This window comes from Heloderma suspectum, chromosome 13 (genome assembly GCF_057233095.1).
Source record: "Heloderma suspectum isolate Gila_16-S chromosome 13, 16-S_ref, whole genome shotgun sequence".
Taxonomy (NCBI): domain Eukaryota; kingdom Metazoa; phylum Chordata; class Lepidosauria; order Squamata; family Helodermatidae; genus Heloderma; species Heloderma suspectum.
In genome coordinates, this window is record NC_139470.1 from 20,761,556 (window position 1) to 20,788,943 (window position 27,388).

At 48.2% G+C, this 27,388-nt stretch overlaps 1 protein-coding gene across 2 annotated transcripts in view; it reads left to right on the plus strand.

Annotated features, from left to right (window-relative positions):
- NOS1 (nitric oxide synthase 1) overlaps nt 1-27,388 on the plus strand; it is a 107,036-nt gene that overhangs the window by 13,236 nt on the left and 66,412 nt on the right. For both annotated transcript variants that reach the window (XM_084820063.1, XM_084820062.1), the window contains exon 2: nt 19,616-19,748. In XM_084820063.1, coding sequence (XP_084676189.1) covers nt 19,616-19,748 — 133 coding nt within the window. The remainder of the gene's footprint in view (nt 1-19,615; nt 19,749-27,388) is intronic.

A 27,388-nucleotide genomic window follows, 5' to 3' on the forward strand; every position in this document is an offset into this window, starting at 1 on the left:
ACTCATTTCCAGAATGGGGCAGGGAGCTTTGCTGACCTGCTCTGTTCTGGAAACTAACGTTGGCACTCATTTCCAGGGTTATTTTTGGAACCGCTGCTTCCTGTTTCACGAGTGATCTGTTCCACTTCTGCAAGAGAACCAGTAGAGGATATTGGCCTATGAACCAGGGACTTACGAATGCATACGTCACAGTCTCTGTAGCCATAACACTACACCTTTTCTGTCCTTGTAACAATTTCCAGAGGCGTGGCCATGTTAATCTGTTGCTGCAAAAAGAACAAGTATTAGAAGTTCCTATGCACACCAGTTGCTAGAGATCATGGGTGGGAGGGTGCTGTTGCACTCACGTCCTACTGTGGGTTTCCCATTGGGGCCACTGGTTGGCCACTGTGTGAACAGAATGTTGGACTAGATGGACCCTTGGTCTGATCCAGCAGGGCTCTTCTTACGCTCTTCTGTTCTTAACAAAGCACGTTTGTGGCACCTTAAAGACTAACAGATTTATTATAGCATAAGCTTTTTTGGATGGAAGTGGATGGCAGGCCACAAAAGCGTATGTCACAATTTTTTAAACAGTACTCTGTTTAAGAAGTACCTTTTAACCGCCCAGAGAGCTTTGGCTATTGGACGGTATAGAAATGAAATAAATAAATAAAATAAAATAAAAAAGAAAGAAAGAAAGAAAGAGAAAGAAAGAAAGAAAGAAAGAAAGAAAGACTTTTAATATGGTGTTTTATTCTTTTTATCCTTTATTGTTCACCGCTCCGGAATCTGCTTAGATGTGGAGCAGTATATAAATACTGTAAATAAAATAACTTTAAAAATGTATTAATCTTTGGGGTGCCACAAGGCTCTTCATTGTTTTGCCACAATGGTGATAGAAAGTGTATGGATAAGACAGATGCCATCGTTCCGGAGGGACATGAGCAAGACTGTGTTTGGTTGCGGGGAAAGTATGGAGGAATAAGCTGGTGACTTTTTCAAGTACACAGGCTAGAAAGCTATCGCCCTTACCTGTTTCCTGATTTGTACAGCCATATCCAGAGACACAATGCTGGCACAGGAACATTGCAAAGTTGCACTGGCACAGAGATTGTTCTTATCTCGATTTCTCCCTCCCTCTCTCCCTCCCAGGTGCTGAGACGGAGGTTTCCTCAACAGTAAGGCATTACAGCCAAATGTTCAGTAACCCACCCCAGTTGTTACTTGTTTCCCTCCTCAGCAGCTGGCACAGGGAGATACGATCTGTGCCAGTCACAGCATGTAACTGCTTCCTGCACTAAACAAGTTGGAAACCATTCTGCCTGCTGAAACAAACCAAATGGCTCTTGGGCTTGCACAAAGATGGTTGCACAAAGAGGGCCAGATGCAACAGAGCCAGAAGAAGAGCTAGAAATGGTGCTGCTGATGGAAAAAAAAAAAAAAAAGAGCAGGTGTGGTGTAGGGGTTAGAGCAGAGGTAGGTGACCTGGTGCCCCCACCCAGATGTTTTTGGCTACAAGTCTCATCAACCCCAGCTACCATGGCCAAGAATGAGAATGATGGGAGCTGTAGTCTGAAACATCTGGAGGGCATCATGTTGCCAACCCCAAGTTTAGAGCGATGGACTAGAATCGTGGAGGTACTGCTTCAAATCCCCACTCAGCCATGAAGTCCACTGGGCCAGCTGTTCTCTTTCAGCCTACCTCACAGGGTTGTTGTGAGGATAAAAATGGGGTGGGAGGGGAGAGAACCATGTACATAGGAAGCGCCTGTATACCAAGTCAGATCATTGGTCCAGTACTGCCAAGCAGTGGGTCTCCAGGGTCTCAAGCAGAGGTCTTTCTATGCCTCACCTGGAGATGTCAGGAATTGAACCTGGGACCTTTTGCATGCAAAGCATATGCTTCGCCACTTAATGATGGCTCTTCCCCTTTGAGGGAAGGTGGGAGGTAAAATGTAATAAATGGTAATTCTGAGACCTCCAAGGATATACTGTCTGCTTTTGAGGGAACTGATGATGTTTTTGAAGATTAGCACTGTGTCTCTGGCTGTTTGCGTGCTCTGTCCTTGCTAGTCAGCTGCATCATTTCTGCCTCCTTCTCTGGCAATATTGCACCTGCCAATCTGTTTCTCCCAAGCAGGTGGGATGTGTCCAATAGCTACTAGCCACCAGCCATCAAGGCTCACTTAAGCCATTCTTTTCTAGCTATTAGTGCCTACAGAGGAAGCCATTGCGCAAAATGCTAGAAGACCAGTAGTAGTTGCATTTTGCATGGGATGTGCGGGTTTGACAGACACAGAGACAGACATAGAGGCAGACAGACAGACAGACATAAAGGCAGACATACAGACACACATAGAGACAGGCAGATACAGTATGCAGTAACAGTTGCAATTCTAATTGTCAAGCATGAAAAGTCTAGTACTGATAACAATGTTTAGGTATTTAGTTACTAAGGAAATAGTATTGACATTGACCCCATCAAGACAAAAAGCAAGCAGCAGTCTATTGATACGCAATCTCCAAATATCTGAAGTAGGGAGGGATATTGACGCAACTGAAAACCTTCTGTTAATGGCTGAATGGCCCTTAATGGTGCAAATCAAAATGCACCCTAGACAGTTGATGAGATGAAAAGTGATGCCTTTCTTTCCCACCCCCAGGAGGCATTGGGAGACATTTCACCCGCACTAGCTACTGGGTAAAAATAGAGCATGGCTGATTCAGTGTCCACTAACCTTGTTCTATTTTTGCCCCCTGCCTGAAGATGGTTGTCATGTCCTATCTCCTTTACCAGCTACCAGCTTTTCAGTCTAGATGTGCTTCTGTGTTTTCCCCGTGACTCCTGAGGCCTCTTCCATTAATTGATTGAATGATTTGTTTTGTACCCCACCTTTCTGCCCAGAAAAATGGCACTCAAGGCACCTTACAATCATAAATAAAACTTGATTAGAACAGTAGTAAAACAATGCAATACAATAATAGATAAGGCAGATATTGCTGTATTGACGTACAAGGGGGCCTCAGAATCATAGAAGCCTAGGGTTGGAAGGGCCATTGGGTCCAACCCCCTGCTCAATGCAGAAAGCCTGATTCCGGGCAGTCTCCCATCCAAGTACTAACCAGGGCTGACCCTGCTTAGCTTCCAAGATCAGGCACATCCAGCCATCGTAGCTCGGTGGTATTTTATTTATTTATTACATTTATATCCCACCCTTCTTCCATCATGGAACTCAAAGTGGCTACACACGGTTCTCCCAGGTGGTGTCCCCTCCAAGCACAGAGCAGATCCAGACCTGCTTAGCTTCAGCAAGGTGGCTGCCTCATGTGCCTTCAGACCTTGCCCTGGTAGAATGCATATTTTGCATCTCCAGCATCTGCAGGCAGAGCTGAGAAGGGCTCCTGTCCTGTCTGAAATCCTGGACAGCTGTTACCAGTGTAGAAGATACTGAGTTGGATAGACCAATGATATGAACTGGTGCAAGTCAGCTTCCTAAAACAGGCAAACAGGTGATTTTTTAAACTGAGCAGGTGCTCAGAAAATTCAGGTTAAGAATGTAAGAGCCGTGTTGGATCAGACCAAGGTCCATCTAGTCCAGCATCTGTTCTCACAATGGCCAACCAGCTGCTCATGGGAAACCCACAAGCAGGACAATAATACTCTTCTCCCTGATGTGCCAGCTGTGGTTGTAGGGAGCAGTGTGCCAGTTGTGTTTGGGGGGGGCAGCTGGGAGAACTTTAGTAATGTGAACATTTACTCAGAACCAGCTCAGGACATTCTGCTGCCTGAGGCGGAACAACAAATGGTGTTTCCCCCTCCCCCCCCATCCCAAACTCAAGGTGCCTAGTACCCAAGGTGGTCAAGTTATCTTGGCACTGAGACAGAAAAGCCTACATGCACCAATCTCTGGAAATAATAATATGATAACAATAATAATTGAAGATGATGATGATGTAACAATTTGCTCTTCCTTCCATGTCACCCAAAATCAGTGGTCTGGGGTGGCTACCTCACTCTGCCTAATGGCAGGGCTGGCTCTGCTGCCTCATCTGCAACCTGACCTGAGACAGCCCAGAACCAGGTTTACCTCTTCATCTGCCGTTCGTAAGCACCTAGGTTACTACAGGAATGTAGGAAACTGCCTTTTGCTGCGACAGACATTGGTCTATCTAGCTCAGCGTTGTTGACACTCAGGGGCATTGCTAGGCCTGGGCCCACAGGGCCCCAGCCCTGAATCTATTTTCCAGGGCCTCGGAACTATTCCATAGAGATTTGAGTGTCCGTTGGTGCCAATGGAAGGGGGGGTTGCTTGGCTTAGAGAGTAATCCTGTAGTCCCTGGGTGAGAATCTCAGGGACCATGGGATGGCTCAGATTCCCCCCCCCTCGCCAAGGTCAGAGACAGTGCTCCAACCTTGGAAGGGGGAGTTGTAGGGGTCAGATACCCCGACCCCTCGCAGCTAGCTCAGAGAGAACACGGTCGGCTACCGCTGTCGTTCAGGAAATTCACCTCAGAGAGCAGGGGAAGAGGGCATTCTGTGGGCAGGATAAACCACCAAGATAAACAAGGGGGGGGGAGGAGACCGGAGAGGCCAGGATGCAGTTTATCCTGAGCCTCCTCCAGCCTCTTTCTCTCCCCTCCAAAGAGCCCACACTAGATGGACTAAAAAGCCCATCTAGCAAAAACTCAAAGATCAGAGGACCTGGAGGCAAAGATTGCCTCTGCCACTCCTCCCGCCCTGCCAGGTTCAACCCAGCAGTGCATAGGAATCTTGGAACCCACCTGATTCATGGGCTTCCAAGCAGTAAGGATGCTGTACATAGGATTATGTCCTTAATTGCCACGTAGGGGGGCAATTTTCAAGGGAGGAATTGCAGCTTGGGAGGGAAAGGTTAACTCTCCCTCCCCACATGCTGCAATCACCTCCCCCAAAAAGGTCTCTCCCTGCATGGCAATTAAACTTAGGAAAAACTTTTCTTTTTTTTTCATTTTTGTGGGATGCTCTGGGACTGGGTGCAAATTAACTGAAGAATATTTTGCTTGAGATGATCAGGGTGAAAAATGAATTGGCTGGCTTTGCCTGCTGTGAAATTTAAATGCATCCTAGTAATTATTTTTAAATTTGCATATATAGATATCGATCAACATACGCTATAATTGGGAGCTGCAAGAAAATGTCGTAGTGGAATGGAGTTAGGAATGTATGGATTTTGTAAAATCTGTCTGCATTTCGTGGATTATCAGGTGCTTTTTGATCTGCTGTCTGGTCATTGGTAGAATTGGATTTCCCCCCCTAAATTTGTGCAAATTTCCACTTGCACAAATTTCCACTTTTTAAGATGTGTGGATCCACCCTGAAATGCACAAATCTAATTAAAATGCACATTTTCATGCTTTAGCCTATGGGAGAAATGTACATTTTCAGCTAGTGCTTCTTCTTTTTAATGTATTTCTCTATGACTAAATTTGCATAAAATTCCAGAAAGTAAAAAAAGTCAGTCCGTAAGTCCTCAGAATCGATGCAACTCTGAAAAGCCAGTCCACAGCAGAATCAGTGGGTTGGATTCATAGAAATCCGAACTCATCTGATTTCATTTCAGATTTCTCTGACTTCCCTAAATGGAGTATGCCCTCCATTCCATTCTCCCCCTCACTCCCCATTTTCAGGTGGGGGGTTTCCCCACAACAGTCAGTATTTCATGGCCACTGAGTATGCTTAGTCCTCATACTGGCTGTTTTGGGTTCCCCCCCCCCACCCCACCCAGGTTCCTCACTACCAAAGATGTTTTGTACTTCTTTGAGGTTCCCTCAAGCCTACTGAACCTAATGCCTTTGGTGTGTGGGTGGCGCTGTTTTGGCTACGTGTGCATCGGCACTCACAGCCGAAACATCGGAAATAGAAGGTATGATTCAACTGTATATTATTTAATGTGATATCGTTAAGCTACTCAGTATATGATAAGAAGGTGGAAGAGGGATTTTAATAGCGGGGGTGCAATATATATTGCTCTGGAGCCATCTAAAGTTTTGGAGCATGTTGCCTTCCGTATGCTGATGACACCAGCTCTGTTTCCCCTTTTCATCTTTATCAGGTGAGGCTACGGATGTGCTACATCAGTGCCTGGCTGTGACAATGGACTGGATGGGGGCTAGTAAACTGAAGCTCAATCCAGACAAGGCCAAGATGCTGTTAATGGGTGGTTCTTCTGACTGGAGGGAGGGTGTTCGACTTGTTCTAGATGGGGTTGCGCTCCCCCTGATGGAGCAAGTTTGTAACAGGGGGGGGGTCTCTTGGAGCCATCTCTGTCACCTGAGGCTCAGGTGGCCTCAGTGACACAGAGTGCCTTCTACCAACTTCAGTTGGTGGCCCAGCTATGCCCTTATCTGGACAGGGATAATCTGGCTTCAGTCCCCTATACTCTGGTAATCTCCAAGTTAAATTACTGCGATGCAGTGCACATAGGGCTGGCCTTGACATGCAGTGTACATAGCGTACATGCAGTGTACATGCAGTGTCCATAGGGCTGGCCTTGACATGCAGTGTACATAGCGTACATGCAGTGTACATGCAGTGTCCATAGGGCTGGCCTTGACATGCAGTGTACATAGCGTACATGCAGTGTACATGCAGTGTACATAGGGCTAGCCTTGACATGCAGTGTACATAGCGTACATGCAGTGTACATGCAGGCCTTGTACAAGGCTGGCCTTGACCAGTTCAGAAGCTGCAGCTTGTGCAAAATGCCTTAGCCAGATTGGTAACGGGGACAAGAATGTTGCAACATATAATGCCAATTTTGGCCAGTCCTGGGTCCAGCTGTCTTACAAGCAGAGCAGCAAACATGTCAGCAAAAATGTGTTTCTTGGTTAATGGTAATACTGGAGGGAGGGGGGCACTTGTATCAGCGAATCAGCAGGGCAGTGTTGAATTCTTCCCTTGTGCACAACTGTGCCTTTGCAACTTGTCCCCTGAAGCATCTCCTGCATCAGGACTATTCTCAGTCCTAGAACCTAGCTGGAAGGAAAATGGGGAAGAAACTGATGGGATGGCAATTGCAGGGGACAAATGGTAGGGCAAGGGTTAAGCATGCTATCCCATCTGCCCATGATTCCCCACAGACCTCCCCCCCTTACACACACACACACACACACACACACACACACTGTGCCCTGACACATTGGCTTTACAAGCCTAATGGGGATCTTGTGTTTTTGTGGGGTGCTTCGGCCTTAAAATTAGAACACCAGCCCTCACAGGGGAGATAGCATGTTTGAATGGAGGAAGACCTGTAACCGAGTGGTAGAGCCCCTGCTTTGTCTTCAGAAGGTCCCAGGTTCAATCCCCAGCATCTCCAAATCAGGCTTGGAAAGTCACCCATCTGAAAACCCCGGAGAGTCGCTGCCTGTCAGTGTTGACAACACTGAGCTAGATGGCCAGACGGTCTGACTCAGTATAAAAGTAGCTTCCCATGTTGTGAATATTCCCCTGCATTAACCAAAGTCTCTTAGGCATCTAACTTTCCCCCTGATGTGCTAATTTTCTTCCAGGGAGGAACTGTTACGGAGAAGCATTCACTTGCATTGTGATGTGGTACAAGGGCTCTGTACCGCTTTATTTGTTTCTTTAGTTATTTCCCCCTTACCCCATCCCCAAATGTGTTGTTCAACTCCAAGCTCTCAGTCACTTGAGGCAGATCAAGCATCATCGGTGGTTACTGCAAAGAGTTCGTGATGATTCACTCGCTGGGATGTAGGGTGGAGGTATAGGAAGGAAGCAACACCAGCTGGAGGTGGAAGCCAACTCCCTTAGGGTCATCCACACACACAAGAATAAACAGCATTGAAAATCTGGAAGGCTCAAGATGGAGAAACACCAATACCAGGAAACATGAGATAAGTACACCAAACAGGGCAGGTCCTCTCTGTTATGGGAGAAGCTTCAGTTGGCAGGAGGTTATGAGCACGCACGCACCATGAGTCGCTACAACCAGCAATATGATGTGCGCTGAATGTGTAACTCAGTCTTTCCTGGCCTTGTGCCTTCCAAAGGCATGGGGCTACAACTCCTATCAGCCCCAGCCACCTAGAGTAGTGATGGCCACCAACTTGGATGAATTTAAAGGGACTTTGGAGAAATTTATGGAGGAGAAGGCTACAAATGGCTACTAGTCCTGATGGTTATATGCTGCTTCCAGTATCAGAGGCAGTAGGCCTGTGTACACTGGTTGCTGGGGAACATGGGTGGGAGGGTGCTGTTGCACTCATGTCCTCTTGTGAGTTTCCCATGGGCAGCTGGTTGGCCACTGGGTGTGAATAGAATGCTGGATTAGATAGGCCTTCGGTCTGATCCAGCACTGCTCTTCTTGTGTTCTTATGCACTCCTGTATTTCTGGTTATCCCAAACTTTTTATATTTCAGCAGTATAATTTAGGGCAGGCTGGAGCAGTTCTGCTGCTGTTAAATAACTGAGAGGCAGAAATCCTTGCTGACCTGCTGCAAATCCCCCAAAGATCTACCAGTAGAGCCCTATCTCGTTTCTGCCCTTGCCTGATTTAGCATATGAGCACGCTTTACTTAATTAGATGACGGCTATAAGGTATTAAGTCAGAGGTGGACAACTTATGGCCTTCCAGGTGTTTTGGCCTACAGCTCCCACAATCCCTCACCACCAGCTATGCTGTCTAAGGCTAATGGGAGTTGTGTGGGCCAGAACATCTGGAGGGCTACAAGTTGCCCACCCCCAGTATAAGGGGAAGTACTGTGTATGAAAAATCAATACTCCAGAGCAGGAATCATGGAGTAGTACCCAATGTTAGTCCTACTTAAAGTAGACCCTTTGAAATGAATGGGACATTATTATTATTATTATATTACTATTAATTACATTTCTATACTGCTTCATAGCTAAAGCTCTCTGGGCAGTTTACAAAGGTTAACTTAAGTTGGATACTACCCATGGAAGGGACTGAGGGTGAGAGACCTACCTAGAACTTTATGAAATGAGTTGAGGAACATCCTGAGCTCTTGAATGCCCATTAAATGTTGTCATTATCTCGAAATCTTTCTTTCTTTTTTTCTTTCTTTCTTTCTTTCTTTCTTTCTTTCTTTCAAAAAGCTAAATCTGAATAATGCACTGTCGAGTACATCCTTGTTGGTTGGTTTGTTGATAAATGGAAAAGCGTTTGGGTTTCCCTGAAAAGTAGCTTGCCTCCTGCCAGCTACACCAGCTCCTTATCTTTCCACGTGATGGTCTCGTGTTCTTGCGTAGGAAGCGTTTGTCCTTTCTCCTTGGTACGTTTCAAACTTGGGTTGATTGACTATAGGCTGTGCAGGGGGAGGGGGTGTTGTGCTTCCTTTGCTTTGATCCCCTGGGGCCTGTGCCAGGTGCCTCCTCTTAAGACCCCAGATCCCCTTTTCATGCTTTTGTGGCATTTCTTCATTAAGACCTTGCAAACAGAGCTAGTAATCATATTTTCCCCGAGCCTTCAGATTACATCAGCTTCTTTTCTCATTCAGTACGTCTGGAATGTACTTGTCCTCACAGGACTTTTCGAGGGAACACAAACTGCTCCTACCTTTACAAGGCCTACTGTTGAAAGGGAACTGAGTGCCTGAAACGGAGATTCATTAATGGCCTGTAAAGAGATCTCACCTGGGGCACTTGCCCCCAAGCTCTGTTCCAACTCAAATATTTCAGATGCAGCAAGCAAGTGGGGAGGTGGGGAAGAGACCAGTGGAGGCTGGTGGCTCCAATGTCAAGGGGTGGTGAATCCTCAGTCAGAACCAGTCAGAGCCCAGTATAGGCTCAGCACCTTGGATAGCTCCTTCAGAGGTCTGACTGAAACCCAAAGCAGATCATTGCCCCCAGCCTCCACTGGAAGAGACGGCTGAATGTCTGATGACAGATTGGTCGAATGCCAACATAAGGGCAGTGGTGCCATCTTGGAAGGACTTTGGGGCCGACGTCCAGGGCTCTACTCAGCAGAATGAGCAGAAGGGTCCCAGGGAATAGTCTGAAGGCACTTGAAACAGCCACCTTGCTGAAACTAAGCAGGTTTGGGTCTGGTCAGTGCTTGGAGGGAACCACATGTAGCCACCTGGGAACCACATGTAGCCACCTTGAGTTCCACGATGGAAGAAAGGTGGGATATACATGTAATAATAAAATATAAAATAAAATAAAATGCAGCAGGGCTGGTTTATGACATTTTAAAGTCAGTGAAACTATGTACATTACCATCTAAAGAGGGTGTGTGTGGCTTGTAAGACCATTAAGTACAGAGTCCAAAATCACCGAACTGCACTACTGTGTAAGCTTGATCAAGGGTGAGCAGAAAGTCTATCACTGGATATTTTGAACTTCAACTCCCAGCATTCCTGAACATTGGCTGTGCTGGTAGGGGCTTCTGGGAGTTGAAGTCCAAAACATCTGGCGATCTGCTTTCTGCCCACCCCTGAGCTAGATGATACATGTGTGATGTGTGTGTTTGACTTCCGTATGTGTGTGAGTGCATGTGTTTTAAGTGAAAAGCAGCAGTGGAAGCTGTGAACAGGGGCAGAGGAGTGGGCAGGGAAGGGCTGCTTAACCCTTCCCACCCCACCATTGTTCTGCTCAAAATCTCTTCTCCGCCCACCCAATCAAAGAAGAAATGCACTGGTAGCTGAAGAGAAAAGGTAGCTGAAGAGAAAAGCAATTTGAGGGAGGGTGACTTTGAGCATACATACGATTGAAGGGAAAAGGGTTATGCAGCCCCTCGCTGTTTCTCCACTAAAACTGGAAGCTTCTCATGGCTGGTTTTCTGTGCATATGTCTCTGTCTGTTTGAGCTATTGGTACGCAGTTCCCATGTCTCTCACGTATCATCTACTCTGGCTTTAAGAGCCAGAGATGGAGTAAAGGGTTGCCCTTGCTGGACATTTGCTGAGGCTCACCTCCAGCAGAGGGTAGGGGGGCCTGCTGCTAACCCACCCTTCCTCCTTGTTGTCACCGCCCGATTACCTGCACTCTCTGACCATAGTGGCGGCGACAAGACAGAGCATGTACCTTGCAATCTCCCTCTGGATGGTTGTGGGTATTGGGCTGAGACAGAGAAGACAAGTGAATGGGCAGCAGCAACCAGTGGCATAGTAAAACCAAAGCTTGTAGGGATGCAGCTCTGGAAATTTTTGGTTCGCAGAGACACCAGCATCATCAGCCACCCCCATCAGAATTGCCTGTCCCCTGTGAGCTTAGCTGCAATCCTCATAGTAACTGGAGGGGCGGAGGGGGGCAATTAATTTCCCCAGAAGCAGTGCATTGATCCCTGTTGCCAGGCAAAGTATTTTTGGTGTGTCTCTTGGTCTTGAATGGGCAGTTAGGAGTAGGGATGCTGGAGAAATTGGAGATGGACTAAAATGAGTTCAGGTTTTTAAGAATCCAACCTATGGAATCCTCTGCAGATTGGTCCATGGACTTTTGGATCTTTTTTTTTTTTTTAACTTTCCTGAAATTTACGCAAATTTATTTATATGAAAATATGCAAGTTTCTGCTGAGACTGGAAAATATATGCAGGGAAAAGTTGGATGGAATGGGGGACAATACGCTAAATGTTAAGTACTAATGTAAATTACGTGAATTGTTGCAATACGCTAAATGTTAAGTAAAAGGTGAAAGGTAAAGGTGTCCCCAACCAGTCGTGTCCGACTCTAGGGTGCGGTGCTCATCCCCGTTTCTAAGCCAAAGAGCCATCGCTGTCCGAAGACGCTTCCGTGGTCATGTGGCCGGCATGACTGAACACCGAGGTGCACGGAACGCTGTTACCTTTCCCGCCGAGGCGGTACCTATTTATCTCCTTGCAATTTCTTGCTTTCGAACTGCTAGGTTGGCAGGAGCTGGGACTGAGGACGGGAGCTCACTCCGTCACGCGGCACTCGGGTCTCGAACTGCTGTCCTGCCGACCTTCCGGTCTGCAGTTCAGCGTCTTAACCACCAAGCCACCATGGTCCCTTAAGTACGTAATGTTAAGTACGTAATGTAAATTACGTAAATTAAGGAATTATTTGCATATTTTTCCACATAACACCCCCCCCCCAATTCAAATCCATCTGTGAACGGACGCCAGAATGAATGACACCGCACGGACCACAAAACACACATGGGACAGATTTCACAGAATCCAGACATCCCTAGTTATGAGCCATTAGCTTGATAAAAGACCTGCTCCTGGTGCAGAGGAAAACTGCTAGAACTGGTTTGTTGATGTGGATCAACACATCCGCCTGGATTTATGGACTCTTCCTTGAGGGTGTGGCTGCAGGGGCTGTCAGCATGAGCAGCTGCACTTCTAAACTGACCACTACGCCGCTGGTGATGACAACAGTGAGGAGGAAGAGAACCTAACCTGGAAGGGAGGCCTGCTAAGGGGAACTTTCCCATGGGGCCCCACAGCCTCGAGCCGGCCCTGCCAAGGGGCATTGTGAATGCATGTTTTGTGGCTGAGCCAAATAGTGCAAAAGGAAGGGACTTCTGCTGGCTTGCATTGTACAAGAATCGCTGCAACTCCTACGCATCAGTTCAAACAATGGCTCTTTGCTGGTACCTTTTCCGCACAAAGCATGGCGAGTGTTGTGCTCTCAGCTGTTTTCTAGGCAGGCTCACTGGAAAGGGGAGATCAGTTTATGGCTGAGCCTCCCCCTGAGCTGTGAGCTTGATGTGGCTTTAAAACCCTTCATGTTCCTGCATATGTTTGTTTACGTGAGCGTAGATATCGCTCGCTGTCATTTACAAAGAGTTTAGAGGAGAGAGCATAGGTGGCATAGAGCACGTGCTTTTCATGCAGAACATCCTGGTTTCAATCCGTGACATTTCCAGGTAGGGTTAGGAAAGGGTCCAGTCTGAGCCTGAAAAGCTGCTGCCAGTAAGGTGGCCAGTTTCGCTACTTAACAGTCTTCTATTTGAAGAGCTACTGGTGAGCAGTTCTCTGTTTGATAGACTGTCCAGTCCAAGTCTGGTTTAAAGATACAGAACCATTTGAAAGAAGAGCAGGCAGGGGCCTTAAAGTTGCCCATTCACAGTTAACAGCCCCTCAAGAGCAGACTGAACAGCCAGGCGCGTGGGTCCCCTGGTCACAGCTTCCCCACACTGGTGAGATGTATTTCTGTTTAAACGATGGTGATTATTTTTAAATGCGTATCTATACATATGTATACATCTATACATATACAGCATAGTCAGAAGCAGAGACATCACCTTGCCGACAAAGGTCCGTCTAATCAAAGCTATGGTTTTCCCAGTAGTAATGTATGGCTGTGAGAGCTGGACTATAAGGAAGGCTGAGCGCCGAAGAACTGATGCTTTCGAACTGTGGTGCTGGAGAAGACTCTTACAAGTCCCCTGGACTGCAAGGAGGTCCAATCAGTCCATCCTAAAGGAAATCAACCCTGAGTGCTCTTTGGAAGGACAGATACTGAAGCTGAAGCTCAAATATGTTGGCCACCTAATGCGAAGAGAAAACTCCCTGGAAAAGACCCTGATGCTGGGAAAGACTGAAGGCAAAAGGAGAAGGGGACGGCAGAGGATGAGATGGCTAGATAGCATCACGGATGCAATGAATATGAACTTGAGCATGCTCCGGGAGAGAGTGCAGGACAGGAAGGCCTGGCGTGCTATGGTCCATGGGGTCACAAAGAGTCGGACACGACTGAACAACAACAACAACATATAAAGCAGCATCTGCAAACGTCATGCAAATCTGTGTCTTCTTTTGCCCTCTTTTTTTCGGGATGCATCTCCTCTTTTTATGGCGATGTGTAAGTGGCCACTCCGGCCGCCACTCGATCAGCACTAGATCGCTGAGTTAAGACTCCCTTGCTTGCCTTGGGCAGTGTCACTCTGAGCCACCCTTACTGTAATCATAGAATCACAGAAACATAGGGTGGGAAGGGGCCGACAGGACCATCGAGTCCAACACCCTGCTCAGTGAAGGAAGCCTGATTCCCAGGCGGTCTCCCATCCAAGTACTAACCAGGGCTGACCCTGCTTAGCTTCCGAGATCAGACGAGATCGGGCGCATCCAGCCCTTTGCTCGATGATGTGTGTGTGTGTGGCTCATGCAGTCGACTGGCTCTTCCTGAGTTGCACAGATTCCGTGGACTTCCAACCTGGCTTTTTACTTCCTGGAATTTTATGCAAATTTAGTCAAAGAAAAATACATAAAGTAAAAAAAACTGCTGGCCTTAAATGCGCATTTCCCCCATAGGTAAAGCATGAAAATGAACATTTGGGGAGATTGCACATTTTTCCATTTTGTGCGGGGAAAAATCCCCCCACCCCAAATCCATTTCCTCCAATGAGTGGATGACGGAACGAAAGACACCTGACAATCCACAAAATGCAGTTGGAACAGATTTTACAAACTCTGTACATCCCTAGCTGTGACAGAGAGAGTGGTATTGCAGAGGTGATATTTCAAGTAGCGACTTTCAGTCTCTTGGCCGTTTTGGATTAAAATCCAGATCAATACACCTTCTTTTTTTTTAGGTGGCTTTTATACAAAAGTGCAACAGCTTGGCCGTGAGAAATCTTTGTGCAGTCAAAAGAGTTGTTCAGACCAATAGCATACTTAGTTTTAAAAATAGACAATGAAAAACCTGATTGAAATACAGGCCATTGTGCCAACGCTGCTGTTGGTGAGTGCTTGTATGTACAGTTTTTGGTTTGTTTGTTTGTTTAATATATTGATATAATGAAATAGCAACAACCCCCTGCTCTGAAAGTCATTTGACATGTAAAGGAACAGGAGTAAATTCTTTTAGGAGAAGTTCGTTTTAATGCTGGGAGAAGCAATGAACCATGGGGAGAATGACAAAAAGTGGGGGAAGGACACCTCCATTTTGAAGGTGCCTACTTTCATCAGCTTCCCTACATTTCCTGTTTAACATGGATGACAACTTCCTGCGATCTATGTTCACCACTCGTGAGCAAAACCTGAACTATGGGTAGACCACTGAGTGGCTGCTTTCAAAGATTTTTCTTTCTTGTTTATGTTGGGCTAAGTCATACTGCATTCTTCTCCCATTGATCAAAGCACAGTTGCCCACATTTTTCAAAAATATGGATTTTTACATGCACATCTTTTTCAAATGTATGCATCCTGTCAGATGCAGCTTTGGGGTCCACAAATCACATTGCAAGCTTGGAAATGTATGGACTTTGACCACAGAGTCGAGTCTGAGCCTCTGTTCAGTCTGGAAGGTGTAAACTGGATAAATCCTGATCAATAATAAATTGAAACAAATTTCTCATACATCCCTACATACATTAGAACATGTTCCTGATGGTTCCACATGGACCCATGGCCTGGCTGGAGTCCACCAGGAAAAGAGCCTCCAGCGTGGTGGCCCCCTTCCTGTGGAACTCCCTGCCTTCAGAGGTCAGGCAGGGACCAATGTTGTGTTGCTTTCTGCGCATCCTGAAGACATTTTTTTTTATTTCAGGAAGCCTTCTCTGAGTGAGCAGCTGCAGTTTATTAAATTCGATCTTAGCAGAATTTCTTCCTTTTAAAATGTTTGAATTGTTTTAACATGGTGTTTCATTATTTTATCTTTGCAGTCCACTGCTCCGAAATCTTTTGATATGGAGTGGTACATAAACATTGTAATAAAAATCAAATAAATAATAAAAAAAACCAAATTCTTTGCTGACCCTGATAAAAGAAATGCTCTGAGCACATGCAGTTTCACTTTTTAAACTCAGTCAAATCATAGCCGCTGTGATGCCTACAAGAATAATATGGAGTTTGCCAGCCTAGGTGCTGACCTGTTTGCTACTGCCCCATCAGTTGCTGCTCTCTGGGTGGTCATTTGGGGGAGGGGGCAGGGCTGTGGGGTCCTATGTCAACTTTGTCCCAGTCGGGGGGGGGGGGAGCTATACCCTGTGACACTGATTCGGAGTCAGAAAGAGAAACTGTGGAGTGAGGCCCAGCCATGGGAGACCAGACGCCTGAGAATTCAGTTCTACCAACCCTCCCACCTGGTTATGAGCCGGGAGAAGGTTAGACTCAGGATGTTGATGCAGCCTGTCTTCCATGGCTGGGAGAACTGACCTTGACGGAGGCCCATGCTTTTCCACCAGGGACATCTTCCATGGGAACAGGGCAGCAGAGGGAGGACTCTGCTGGAATGTATCCAAAAATGCACCATCAGCTAAAATGGGTGGAACAGAGGTGTCCAGTGAGTTGCGAGCGAGGTTTCCCTGCCAGGATCGAATGTCCGATAGTGATCTTTAGTGACCCCTCCCCTGTTTTTAAACTAGAGCAACAGATGGTAGAGTTAGCTGGAAATAACGTCTTCCCAATCTGGAAAGCTTCCTTGTTTTGTTCCTTTGATGGAACTATAAACTCCTTTGGGCTTTTTCTGCATGCTGGACCCAAGTCTGTTTGGGTCTTTTGTTGGGAAATCCTGAAACTGGTCCTGGTAAATGAACTACATTGTAATCTGTTCTCTGCTGATGGTGACTGGGACTGTAAAGGCCAAAAGCCAGTTACTGGAGTTATGGCAAGGAAAGTTTTATGGAAACTTGAGCTTCAGTATCAGGAAGTCAGGTTCTGACACCCGGGGCCTCAGTACCAAGATCCAGGCCTAACTGCACCACTGGCCAGACCACCTGTGACTTCAGACGTGGACCATGCCACACACAGCTATAAAGCAGATTAGGGGTGATTTAAAGCGAAGGAGTGGCAGAGGAGAGGGAGGAGGCTGAACCTTTCCCACATTTGCTGGTTTGTTATGACCTCCCTCTTCCAACTCTGTTATCCCCAGAAGTAAGCCAATGAGGATTAAGCACCCAGTCCCACTAGCCAGTCTTCCACTTTAAACCACTTCATCTTTCTGTAGAGCTATGCAGCTTCCGGGGGAATAAGGAGGGGGCTGGCAAGATGCTCCCCGCTGCCCTCCCTCCCATGTGTCAGTGCCCCCCAGTCAGCCACAGGTTTACCTGGCAGCAGCAGCTGGGTCTGAGAATATATTAAATTCTTCCCTGGTTTCTCCTTTCAGAATGATTTTCCAATAATGTGAACACACTAGGGCTGAAATGGGTTGTTAGTTTATCTTAGGTATTAGGCATATAATATTTTAAAGTCTGAGATGATTTTAAGGGTCGGCTCCTGTCAGACTGGTGTACAAGATAAACACAGTACACAATTATCCAAAATGTAAAAGACAAGCAATACATAAAAGAACAATAAAAATATTGTGAAATCAGATAACACCAAGAAAAGCTGAAGCCCACAGGGTATGGAAAAGGCAGCGAAAACAAGTGAGTCTTCAGAGACTTCCTGAAGACCTGCAACGAAGGGGCCTGCTGAACCGCTTGTGGAACTGATTCCAGAGGTGTGGGACCACCACTGAAAAGGCCCTCTCCCTTGTACTCATCAGCCTAACTGCCCTTGGAGGCGGGCCTCTGCTGATGGTGTGTGTGTGTGTGTAAAAGCAAAGTATAATTTGTGTTTCCCGTACGATAAGTTATTAATTTGCAAGTGGTGTCTATCGGGGCCATATAATGATATATCCTAATGAGATCCTAATGATATGGGGCAGGATATAAATGTTTTAAATAAATAAATAAATTCATGTTTTGTTATTGAGTCTTTTGAGCGTGTGCTAGGTGTTTTACTTCAATATTCACACTTTACATGTGCAGTTCTCCAATCAGAAATTGCACACAAAACTGCATGTGTTTGGGGAAAGTGAGCACAAAAACCATGCATATTAGTTAACGTAACTTAAAGAATAACACATACCAGGGAAAATAATGTACGAAAGCACATTTTCATGCTGACTTCAAAAATAAATAAATGACAAGCTGATGCAGAAACGAGATGAAACAAAATGAAGGGTGGAAAAATGAGAAACTGAAATTGACAAAGACATCTTTCTTTACTACCCAGGAAAGCAAATAATATTTGTTGACTTTGCGGGCTGCCGAAAGACAGGACTCTCCACAGCCACTCTATCTGGCATTCGATTCTCCTGCTCTAGGGATAGAGAGCTCATGAATTTGCAGCTCCACCCCATCCCCAAATAATTATTATTTCAAAGCTTTTCATTTCCTGGTATTTTTAGGATTTATGTTAGTGTTATGAAAGTCCCATTGTTTCTACTCCTGCTTGCACATGGTGATTCATGACCATTGCTTGCCCTTAGCCAGAGTCCCCTCCCGGGTTCCTCACCCCACCCCATCCCACTTCTGCCCCAAAGTGAACTCCTGTTTTTAAAAAGCTTTGGACTCCTGAGGGAAATTGGGTGTACCAAAGGTTGGCTAGATGTTCCCAGCAAACTAAGACCTCTGCAGCACACCTGCTCCATCTTGAAGTTCCGCACATCAAAACCAGGTTAGTTTTGATCATGCATCCAGAGCAGATCTGCCCAGTCTTGACTGGGAAGAAAGGAACTTGGAAGGAGCTTGCGGAGGGGGAGAGAGATACCTTTGGCCAGCATTCCACTGCACTGTGTATCTTGCCTGCAGTTTCATAGGTGGGGCCAAAACTCAGTGGTAGAGCACCTGCTTTGCATGCAGATGGTCTCAGGTTCGATCCCCACCACTTCAAGGTAGGGCTGGACGAGACTCCTGCCTGAAACCCTGGAGAGCTGCTGCCAGTCAGTGCCAACAATTCTGAGCTAGATGGACCCAGGGTCTGACTCAGTATAAGGCAGCTTCCTATGACCCTATGAATGGATGCATCTGGGTCTGAGAAGGACAGAGTACTGGGGCTAGCAAAGGAATAGACCTGCACAGATATCTCCCTTCTGTGAAGGTTCTCACAGACCCGGTGCCTCCATGGAACATATGGGAAAGGATGCATGCTGTGTTTGCCAGGGTGGTTCTGTGCACATACAAACTTGGAATGCATATGCAAAGCTGGGTGAAGATTAGTGTGGCTGTCATTCTGGGGTCCCCAGTGTGGTGCCTATGGGCACCACTGTGTCTGCGGACACCTCTCTAAGCGCCCACCTGCCTTTGCTGATTTTTAATTTATTTTATAAGATTTTAAAAGTTATTAAAAAAAAAAAACTGGGAGGCTGGCATGCTGCAAAGCAAAAGGCTGCCCTCCAGCGCCATCTTTATTTCAGTTCAAAACAGTGGTTTTATGTTTTAGAGGTCAGACCCCCATCTCTACCTTGCACTTCCTGCACTGAGCAGGAGGTTGGACTCGATGGCCTTGTAGGCCCCTTCCAACCCTACTATTCTATGATTCTGTGATTCCTTTTCATCTCACCAGTTTGCCTTCTGGGAAAATGAGTGTTTTCTGACTGACCATGGAAGCCATTTTGGGAATGGGCAAGCCCCTCATGGTAGCCATTCTGTGAGAGCACCCACAACACTCCCTCCAAATTCGAAATGTGCCTACTGACCCAAAAAAGCTGTGGACCCCTCCCTTGCCATTAGATCCAGAAGGGGAGGTCTGTTGGATTGATTTCTTCTCAAGCAGGGAAGTTCGCATGAAGTCCTTCCAAAGGGGAACATGAATGGCAGCAGTTTTTGGCTTTCCCTGCTCCAAAGCTCGGTGGTCCCTTGATGACTCTGCCTGGAGAGAGACTAGCTATTGTTCAAATCCCCACTGATTGATGGGCTGTTGTGTTTTTCCCCCACCTCCAGTTTCCGGGAAGTGGACCGGAAGTCGCCAAAGGCATTGCCAGCAGGAATGGAGAATGACCGAGTCTTCAGTGATCTGTGGGGAAAGACAGACGCACCCGCCGTTGTGAGCAACACCTCTTCGGAGAAGGGCCAGGTAGAAGATAAAAAGGGGTGGGTGAGTGGGAGGGTGCCTGACCCTCTTCTCAGACAATGCACAACTGGACTCAATATGTTTGCTTATCAAATAGCCCACAAGAATTTCGACCCACAAGCTTGTCTCCTTTATTTATTTAAAGCATTTTTATTCTATTCCTCATCTAAAAAGTCTTCCGGACCAGGTTGCATGCAATTAGTAAAACAAGGCAGACCGTGCTCACAGGCTTATAGTCTAAAAGGACACAACACACAAGGAAAAAGGAATAGGGAGGGAAGAGGAAAAAATTAAGTAGTCTTTCAGCAGGGCTTGGAGATTTGTCCCTGCTTCCCTTTTGGTCCCCTTGCTAGAGGGCTGCTGCAGACAGCCATTGCTTCTCCCAACAATGCCTCTGGAAGGACACTGTGTTGTGACATAGCATCCTTCCACAGAGACGTTGAGAGTGGAATGGCCCCACAGTTGGCTATTAGCACTTTTGCCACTTGCCACAGTGGCAAAAGGTAATAAAGGCAAGGCAAGGCAAGGCAAGGCAAGGCAAGGCAAGGCAAGGCAAGGCAAGGCAAGGCAAGGCAAGGCAAGGCAAGGCAAGGCAAGGCAAGGCAAGGCAAGGCAAGGCAAGGCAAGGCAAGGCAAGGCAAGGCAAGGCAAGGCAAGGCAAGGCAAGGCAAGGCAAGGCAAGGCAAGGCAAGGCAAGGCAAGGCAAGGCAAGGCAAGGCAAGGCAAGGCAAGGCAAGGCAAGGCAAGGCAAGGCAAGGCAAGGCAAGGCAAGGCAAGGCAAGGCAAGGCACAGGCACAGGCACAGGCACAGGCACGGGCACGGGCACGGGCACGGCACGGGCACAGGCACAGGCACAGGCACAGGCACGGGCACGGGCAGGCACGGGCACGGGCACGGGCACGGGCACGGGCACGGGCACGGGCACGGGCACGGGCACGGGCACGGGCACGGGCACGGGCACGGGCACGGGCACGGGCAGGCAGGGCAGGCACGGGCACGGGCACGGGCACGGGCACGGGCACGGGCACGGGCACGGGCACGGGCACGGGCACGGGCACGGGCACGGGCACGGGCAGGCACGGGCACGGGCACGGGCACGGGCACGGGCACGGGCAGGGCACGGGCACGGGCACGGGCACGGGCACGGGCACGGGCACGGGCAGGGCACGGGCACGGGCACGGGCACGGGCACGGGCACGGGCACGGGCACGGGCACGGGCACGGGCACGGGCACGGGCACGGGCACGGGCACGGGCACGGGCACGGGCACGGGCACGGGCACGGGCACGGGCACGGGCACGGGCACGGGCACGGGCACGGGCACGGGCACGGGCACGGGCACGGGCACGGGCACGGGCACGGGCACGGGCACGGGCACGGGCACGGGCACGGGCACGGGCACGGGCACGGGCACGGGCACGGGCACGGGCACGGGCACGGGCACGGGCACGGGCACGGGCACGGGCACGGGCACGGGCACGGGCACGGGCACGGGCACGGGCACGGGCACGGGCACGGGCACGGGCACGGGCACGGGCACGGGCACGGGCACGGGCACGGGCACGGGCACGGGCACGGGCACGGGCACGGGCACGGGCACGGGCACGGGCACGGGCACGGGCACGGGCACGGGCACGGCAGGCAGGCAGGCAGGCAGGCAGGCAGGCAGGCAGGCAAGGCAGGCAAGGCAAGGCAAGGCAGGCAGGCAGGCAAGGCAAGGCAAGGCAAGGCAAGGCAAGGCAAGGCAAGGCAAGGCAAGGCAAGGCAAGGCAAGGCAAGGCAAGGCAAGGCAAGGCAAGGCAAGGCAAGGCAAGGCAAGGCAAGGCAAGGCAAGGCAAGGCAAGGCAAGGCAAGGCAAGGCAAGGCAAGGCAAGGCAAGGCAAGGCAAGGCAAGGCAAGGCAAGGCAAGGCAAGGCAAGGCAAGGCAAGGCAAGGCAAGGCAAGGCAAGGCAAGGCAAGGCAAGGCAAGGCAAGGCAAGGCAAGGCAAGGCAAGGCAACCTCTGTTATCTGACATTAAATTTGAAGTTCCCCACCTCCGAAACATTAAAAAATGTTTGCAGTACACCAAACTCAATGCTCTGTGGTCACTTGAGCATGCTCAGGCCTTACAGGCCTATTTTTTGGTCCCCCCTGCCACCTTAAGGTTTTTTTCCCTGACTTTTTTTTTTCCTTCTGCAAACCTTGAGTTTTCACCAAGCCTGCACCTCCCACTTGTATGTGGAACTTGGAGCATGAGTTGGCTATTAGTATATGGGATTCTTAGTATTCATAAAGTGTTCAAAGTGCTTCACACGCATCGCTTTCTTGTAATCGTCAGAACAACTCTGTAAGGTGGGCCAATATCATCACCTCATATTTCAGATGTGGAACTGAGGCTCAGAGAGAGTAGCTTGCCTAAGGCCACCTATTGAGGTCATGGTGGAGGCAAGAATCAAAGAGGGGGGTTTCTGACTCAAAGCACAACCACACCAGCTACAACCTTCAGGCTAGCAACTCTCCTATGAGGAAAGGTACAGCGTTTCAGGCTTTTTAGCCTTGAAAAAAGGTGAGTAAGGAAGGACACAATAGAGGTGTATAAAACTATGCATGGTGTGGAGAAAGCAGAGAAGGAGACCTTTTTCTCCCTCTCCCGTAATACTAGAACCCAATGGGGTCATCCCATGAAGCTAAATGGGAAGAGATTCTTTGACAGATAAAAGAAAGTATTTCTTCTATAATTAAACCATGAAACACACTGCTGCAGGATGTAGTCATGGCCACTGATTTTGATGGCTTTAAAAGTGGATTCGACAAATTCATGAAGGATAAGGCTATCAAAGGCTCCTGATGGTTATATGCTACCTCCAACATCAGAGGCAGTATGCCTGTGTACACCAGTTGCTGGGGAACAAGAGCAGGAAGGTGCTATTGCACTCGTGTCCTACTTCCGGGCTTCCCACAGGCAGCTGGTTGGCCACTGTGTGGACACAGTGCTGGACTAGATGGAGCCGTGGTCTCATCCAGCAGGGCTCTTCTATCCTTACGTTGACTTCCTGAGTCAAGCACTCGGTTGACCCATGTGTCTTCCTCCCTGAGAATTGTGTGCTGTGCAAACAGCGTGTGATGGATTACATAGGAAAGCTTTTTCTTTTCCCCTCCTCCCACTCTGCTCCTGTTTCCGTTTGCTGGCTGTTTTTGAGGCGTTCCCACCCAATAGCCCTTATTGTATGCATGATCGTGATGGATTAGTTGCTATTGTATCATGTCTCGTAGCACAAAGTACAGCAGCACCCCCTGTGGTCAGAGCTGGAGCGACAGTTCAGCAGTGTTCTGGAATTCACAGCAGCTTTCTGAGTTAGAAATCCTCACGACAAGAGCTTCCCTACAAGGGCTAGCAGCACCTTCAGGGGGGATTTTTCCAGGATTGTGGAGGGCGGGGTGTTAAAACCCCTCCATACACATCCCACGGCTCTGATCCGACTCATTTCCATTCAGCCATTTATCAAGGCACCTACAACAACTTTGAAGGAAAGCAGTGAGATGCCCACACTGTTCTCCTGCTCCATGTTGTTTGGACCTTTGAAGAAACAATGGCGCATTTACAACGTCTCTGCCCACAATGCCCAGATGTATCATTGCTCTAGAGCTTTGTGGGCAACTTAAAATGGCCACCGCTGTTGCTCAGTAAACCTGAGCCTTGAAAGGGGGTGGCTGTTGAGCCCCCGGCAGCTGCCTGAGGATACAGGACTTTCTATCACCTCAGAAATGCAATACCTCATTCTGCTGCATGTATAGATCAGCGCAGCAGTCCTGGCATCAGCGCCAGGGGCCTCAGAACTCCAGCAGCGCCCACCAGCACTGACTTCTGCCCTGGGCTAGCTGCAGAGTAGTGGGATCTGCACACCGCCATTTTCAATTGCACACAATGACACTCTAGGGCAGGGGTGTGGAACTTGTGGCCCATGGGCCACATCTGGCCCGTCTGGGGTCCCAATCTGGCCCTCTGAGGTTTTCCAGATGGCCACGCCTCCTTCCTTTCCAGATGGCACCACCCCTTTCCCCTGGTCACCGGTCATTTGGTGGTTTCCTGGCTTCTGTGCCATTTTTTCCCCATTCTAAAAGGTTGAAATGCCCCATTGTGAGGCTTCGTTACTGGCAGGAAGAACTTTAAGCTAAATTATAGAATTATAGAATCACAGGGTTGGAAGGGGCCTACAAGACCATTGAGTCCAACCCCCTGCTCAATGCATGAAGCCTGATTCCCAGGCAGTCCCCCATCCAAGTACTAACCAGGGCTGACCCTGCTTAGCTTCTGAGGTCAGATGATGTGGGGCACATCCAGCCCTTTGCTGCTGGCATTTTGGGCCCCACCACCTTTCCCTTTGGCCTCACCCACTACTGGAATGTGTCCCCCAAGAGCTTCTCCAATATGGAACTTGACCCCCAGGCTGAAAGAGGTTCTGCATCCCTGATTTACATGAACATAAGACTACAAGAAAAGCCATGCTGGGTCAGACCAAAGGGCTGTGTAGCTCAGTATCTTGTGTCCCACAGTGGCCAACGAGACGCTTATAGGAAAGCCACAAGCAGGATGTGAGTGCAGGTAGTTATGCGGCTGCAAGATACACAACAGAAATGAATCCATCTAGTTTTTCTTGGGCGGGAATGCCTAAAAACTAGAGTTGTGCACAAATGGCTTCTCAAAATTCCCCAGCCTATTTGTGGGCAGAGAAATTGGGGGACCATTTCACTGAATTTCTCCTAGGGGAGAAGAAATTCTCCAACAGTTTCTCACAGACAGGGCTCACCATTGGCAGGGGTTGTAGCACAGCTTCTTTCGCTTTCCTCAGGGCATTTAGTTTACTGCACTGCTTCTGTAGGTGGCAACAGCATCAACTGTGTTGAGGCTTCCACTTTTCTGAGGCAGAATTTTGAATTTCTTCGGGTGGTATTTTTGAGCTTACCTAATTGCTGCAAGGTGGCCGAGGGTGCTGGGTGTGTTTTCTCTCTGTATTACAAATCTTTCCATGGCTCTGCAGCCTCCCAGGCCGCCTGCACGTCCTGAACTGAAAAAGCCCCAAGGGAGGAATTGCCCCCTAATGTCTTCCTCATGATGGCTTTAACTGAAGTGTGGGAAGCCAAGGAGGCTGCAGGCTGCCACAGAGGTGACGGTACAATGACAGACAGGACAGTCATGCACACTCCTTGGCCAGCTCACAAGTAAGGTAAGCACAAAAACCCCAACCCATGGGAATTTCTCCAAAATTTCTCCTCATGTGAATTTCTTTCCGAAAGCCATTTCTTTTCTATCAAATTGAATGAGAATGGTTGGAAAAAATGTGGGAGAAAGTTTTGGCACAGCACTACTAAAAACACCCAACAGATAAAAAACAAGTTTCAATTGGGAAAGAGGAAAAAAGCAGGGTTTCCAGGGTTTGCATCACACCCTATATGCAGAACACACAGTTCTCAGGGTAGAAGATGTATCAGCCAGCCTAGTCCTTGACCCAGGAAGCTGCTGAAGTACTTTATTTTATTTATTTATTTATTCATTCATTCATTCATTTCATTTCATTTCATTTCTATACCGCCCAATAGCCGAAGAACAAGAGTGGGCCAAAAGTAGATCTCCAGATATTTTGCACTACAATTCCCAGTATTCCTGACCAATGGCTGTGCTGGCAGGGGCTTCTGGGAGTTGAAGTCCCATACATCTGGAGATCTGCCTTCTGCCCACCCATTTTAGAATATAAGAAGAGCCATGCTGGCTCAGACCAAAGGGCTGTCTCGCCCTGCATCCTGTTGACACAGTGGCCAACCAGCTGCCTTTGGGAAGCCCACAAGTGGGACATGACTGCAATGGCACTCTCCCTCTTGTGTTCCCCAGAAACTGGTATTAACAGGCATACTGCCTCCATTACTGGAGGAAACAGATAACCCTCAGGACTAGTAGCCCTGATTTCATTCTCCTCCTTCAATTTTAAAGCTATCCCGTTTTAAAGCCTTCCAGGTTGGTGGCCATCGCTACTAGGGATGTTTGTTGTTGTTTATTCGCTCAGTCACTTCCGACTCTTCGTGACTTCATGGACCAGCCCACGCCAGAGCTTCCTGTTGGCCGTTGCCACCCCCAGCTCCCCCAAGGTCGAGTCCGTCACCTCCAGAATATCATCCATCCGTCTTGCCCTTGGTCAGCCCCTCTTCCTTTGCCTTCCACTTTCCCTAGCATCAGCATCTTCTCCAAGGTGTCCTGTCTTCTCATGATGTGGCCAAAGTACTTCAGTTTTGCCTTTAATATCCTTCCCTCTGGGGGCTGCGGTGGCTTAGTGGTTAAGACGCTGAACTGCAGACCGGAAGGTCGGCAGGACAGCAGTTCGAGACCCGAGTGCCATGTGATGGAGTGAGCTCCTGTCTTCAGTCCCAGCTCCTGCCAACCTAGCAGTTCGAAAGCAAGAAATTGCAAGTAGATAAATAGGTACCGCCTCGGCGGGAAAGGTAACAGCGTTCCGTGCACCCCGGTGTTCAGTCACGCTGGCCACATGACCACGGAAGCGTCTTCGGACAGCGCTGGCTCTTCGGCTTAGAAACGGGGATGAGCACCGCACCCTAGAGTCGGACACGACTGGTTGGGGACACCTTTCTTTCATCCTTCCCTCAAGTGAGCAGTCTGGCTTCATTTCCTGGAGTATGGACCGGTTTGATCTTCTTGCAGTCCAAGGGATGTACACATTGTGTGAAATCCATTCCATCTGTGTTTCGCAGATTGTCAGGCACCTTCTGTTCCGTTGTCCACCCATCAGCAGCATTGGATTGTTTTGTTTCTGGATTTGCACAAATTCACATTTGCGCAATTCTGTACATGTAAAAAGCAAATTCTCCCAAAATGCACATTTTCATGCTTTAGCCTATGGGAGAAATGAGCATTTTTGTCCAGGTTTTTTAATTGTGCGTATTTTTATATAATGAAATGTGAGCAGAATTCCCGAAGGTTAAAAAACCAGTCTGCAAGTCTGCGGAATCCGCCCAACAGGGGAAAAGCCAGTCCACTGTGGAATCTGCAGGACGGATTCATAATAATCTGAACTCATTTGGTTCCATTGCAGATTTCTCTGACATCCCTAGTTCCAACATCCAGGGAGCTCAGCGCCATGCACTGTGTGAAGACATACTTCTTTTTATCTGTCCTGAGTCTCCCACTACTTAACTTCATTTGATAGTCCCGGGGTTTTTAGTATGGCACAAATACATTTATAATCGATGGGATCCAGATTTAAACTGGATTAGGGATGGGAGAATGAATGATGTTTGAGGTCACTGGGATTCTCTGAACATTGTTTTGCTGCTTGTCTCATGCCTGAGTCCTGTTCACTTCATGTGAATGGGAGATTGGTGCGAACCAAGCAGCGATCAAACAGGAGATTTGTGCAGATCTCCAGAGATTTGTTCTAATCTTCCAAAATTTGTACAAATCTTCCAAAGTTCGCACAGTTCTTCCAAAATTTGCGCAAATATCCATAGGCTAATGGGGGCTGATTCAGTCTACTGAGGGGATCTGTGCAAATTAGGAAATGTGTACAAATCAACGTTTGTGCAAATTTCAAGAATGGGTATCAGGAACGAGACGAACCCAAGCACGTGTTCCACAATTTGCAAAAATTCTCAGCA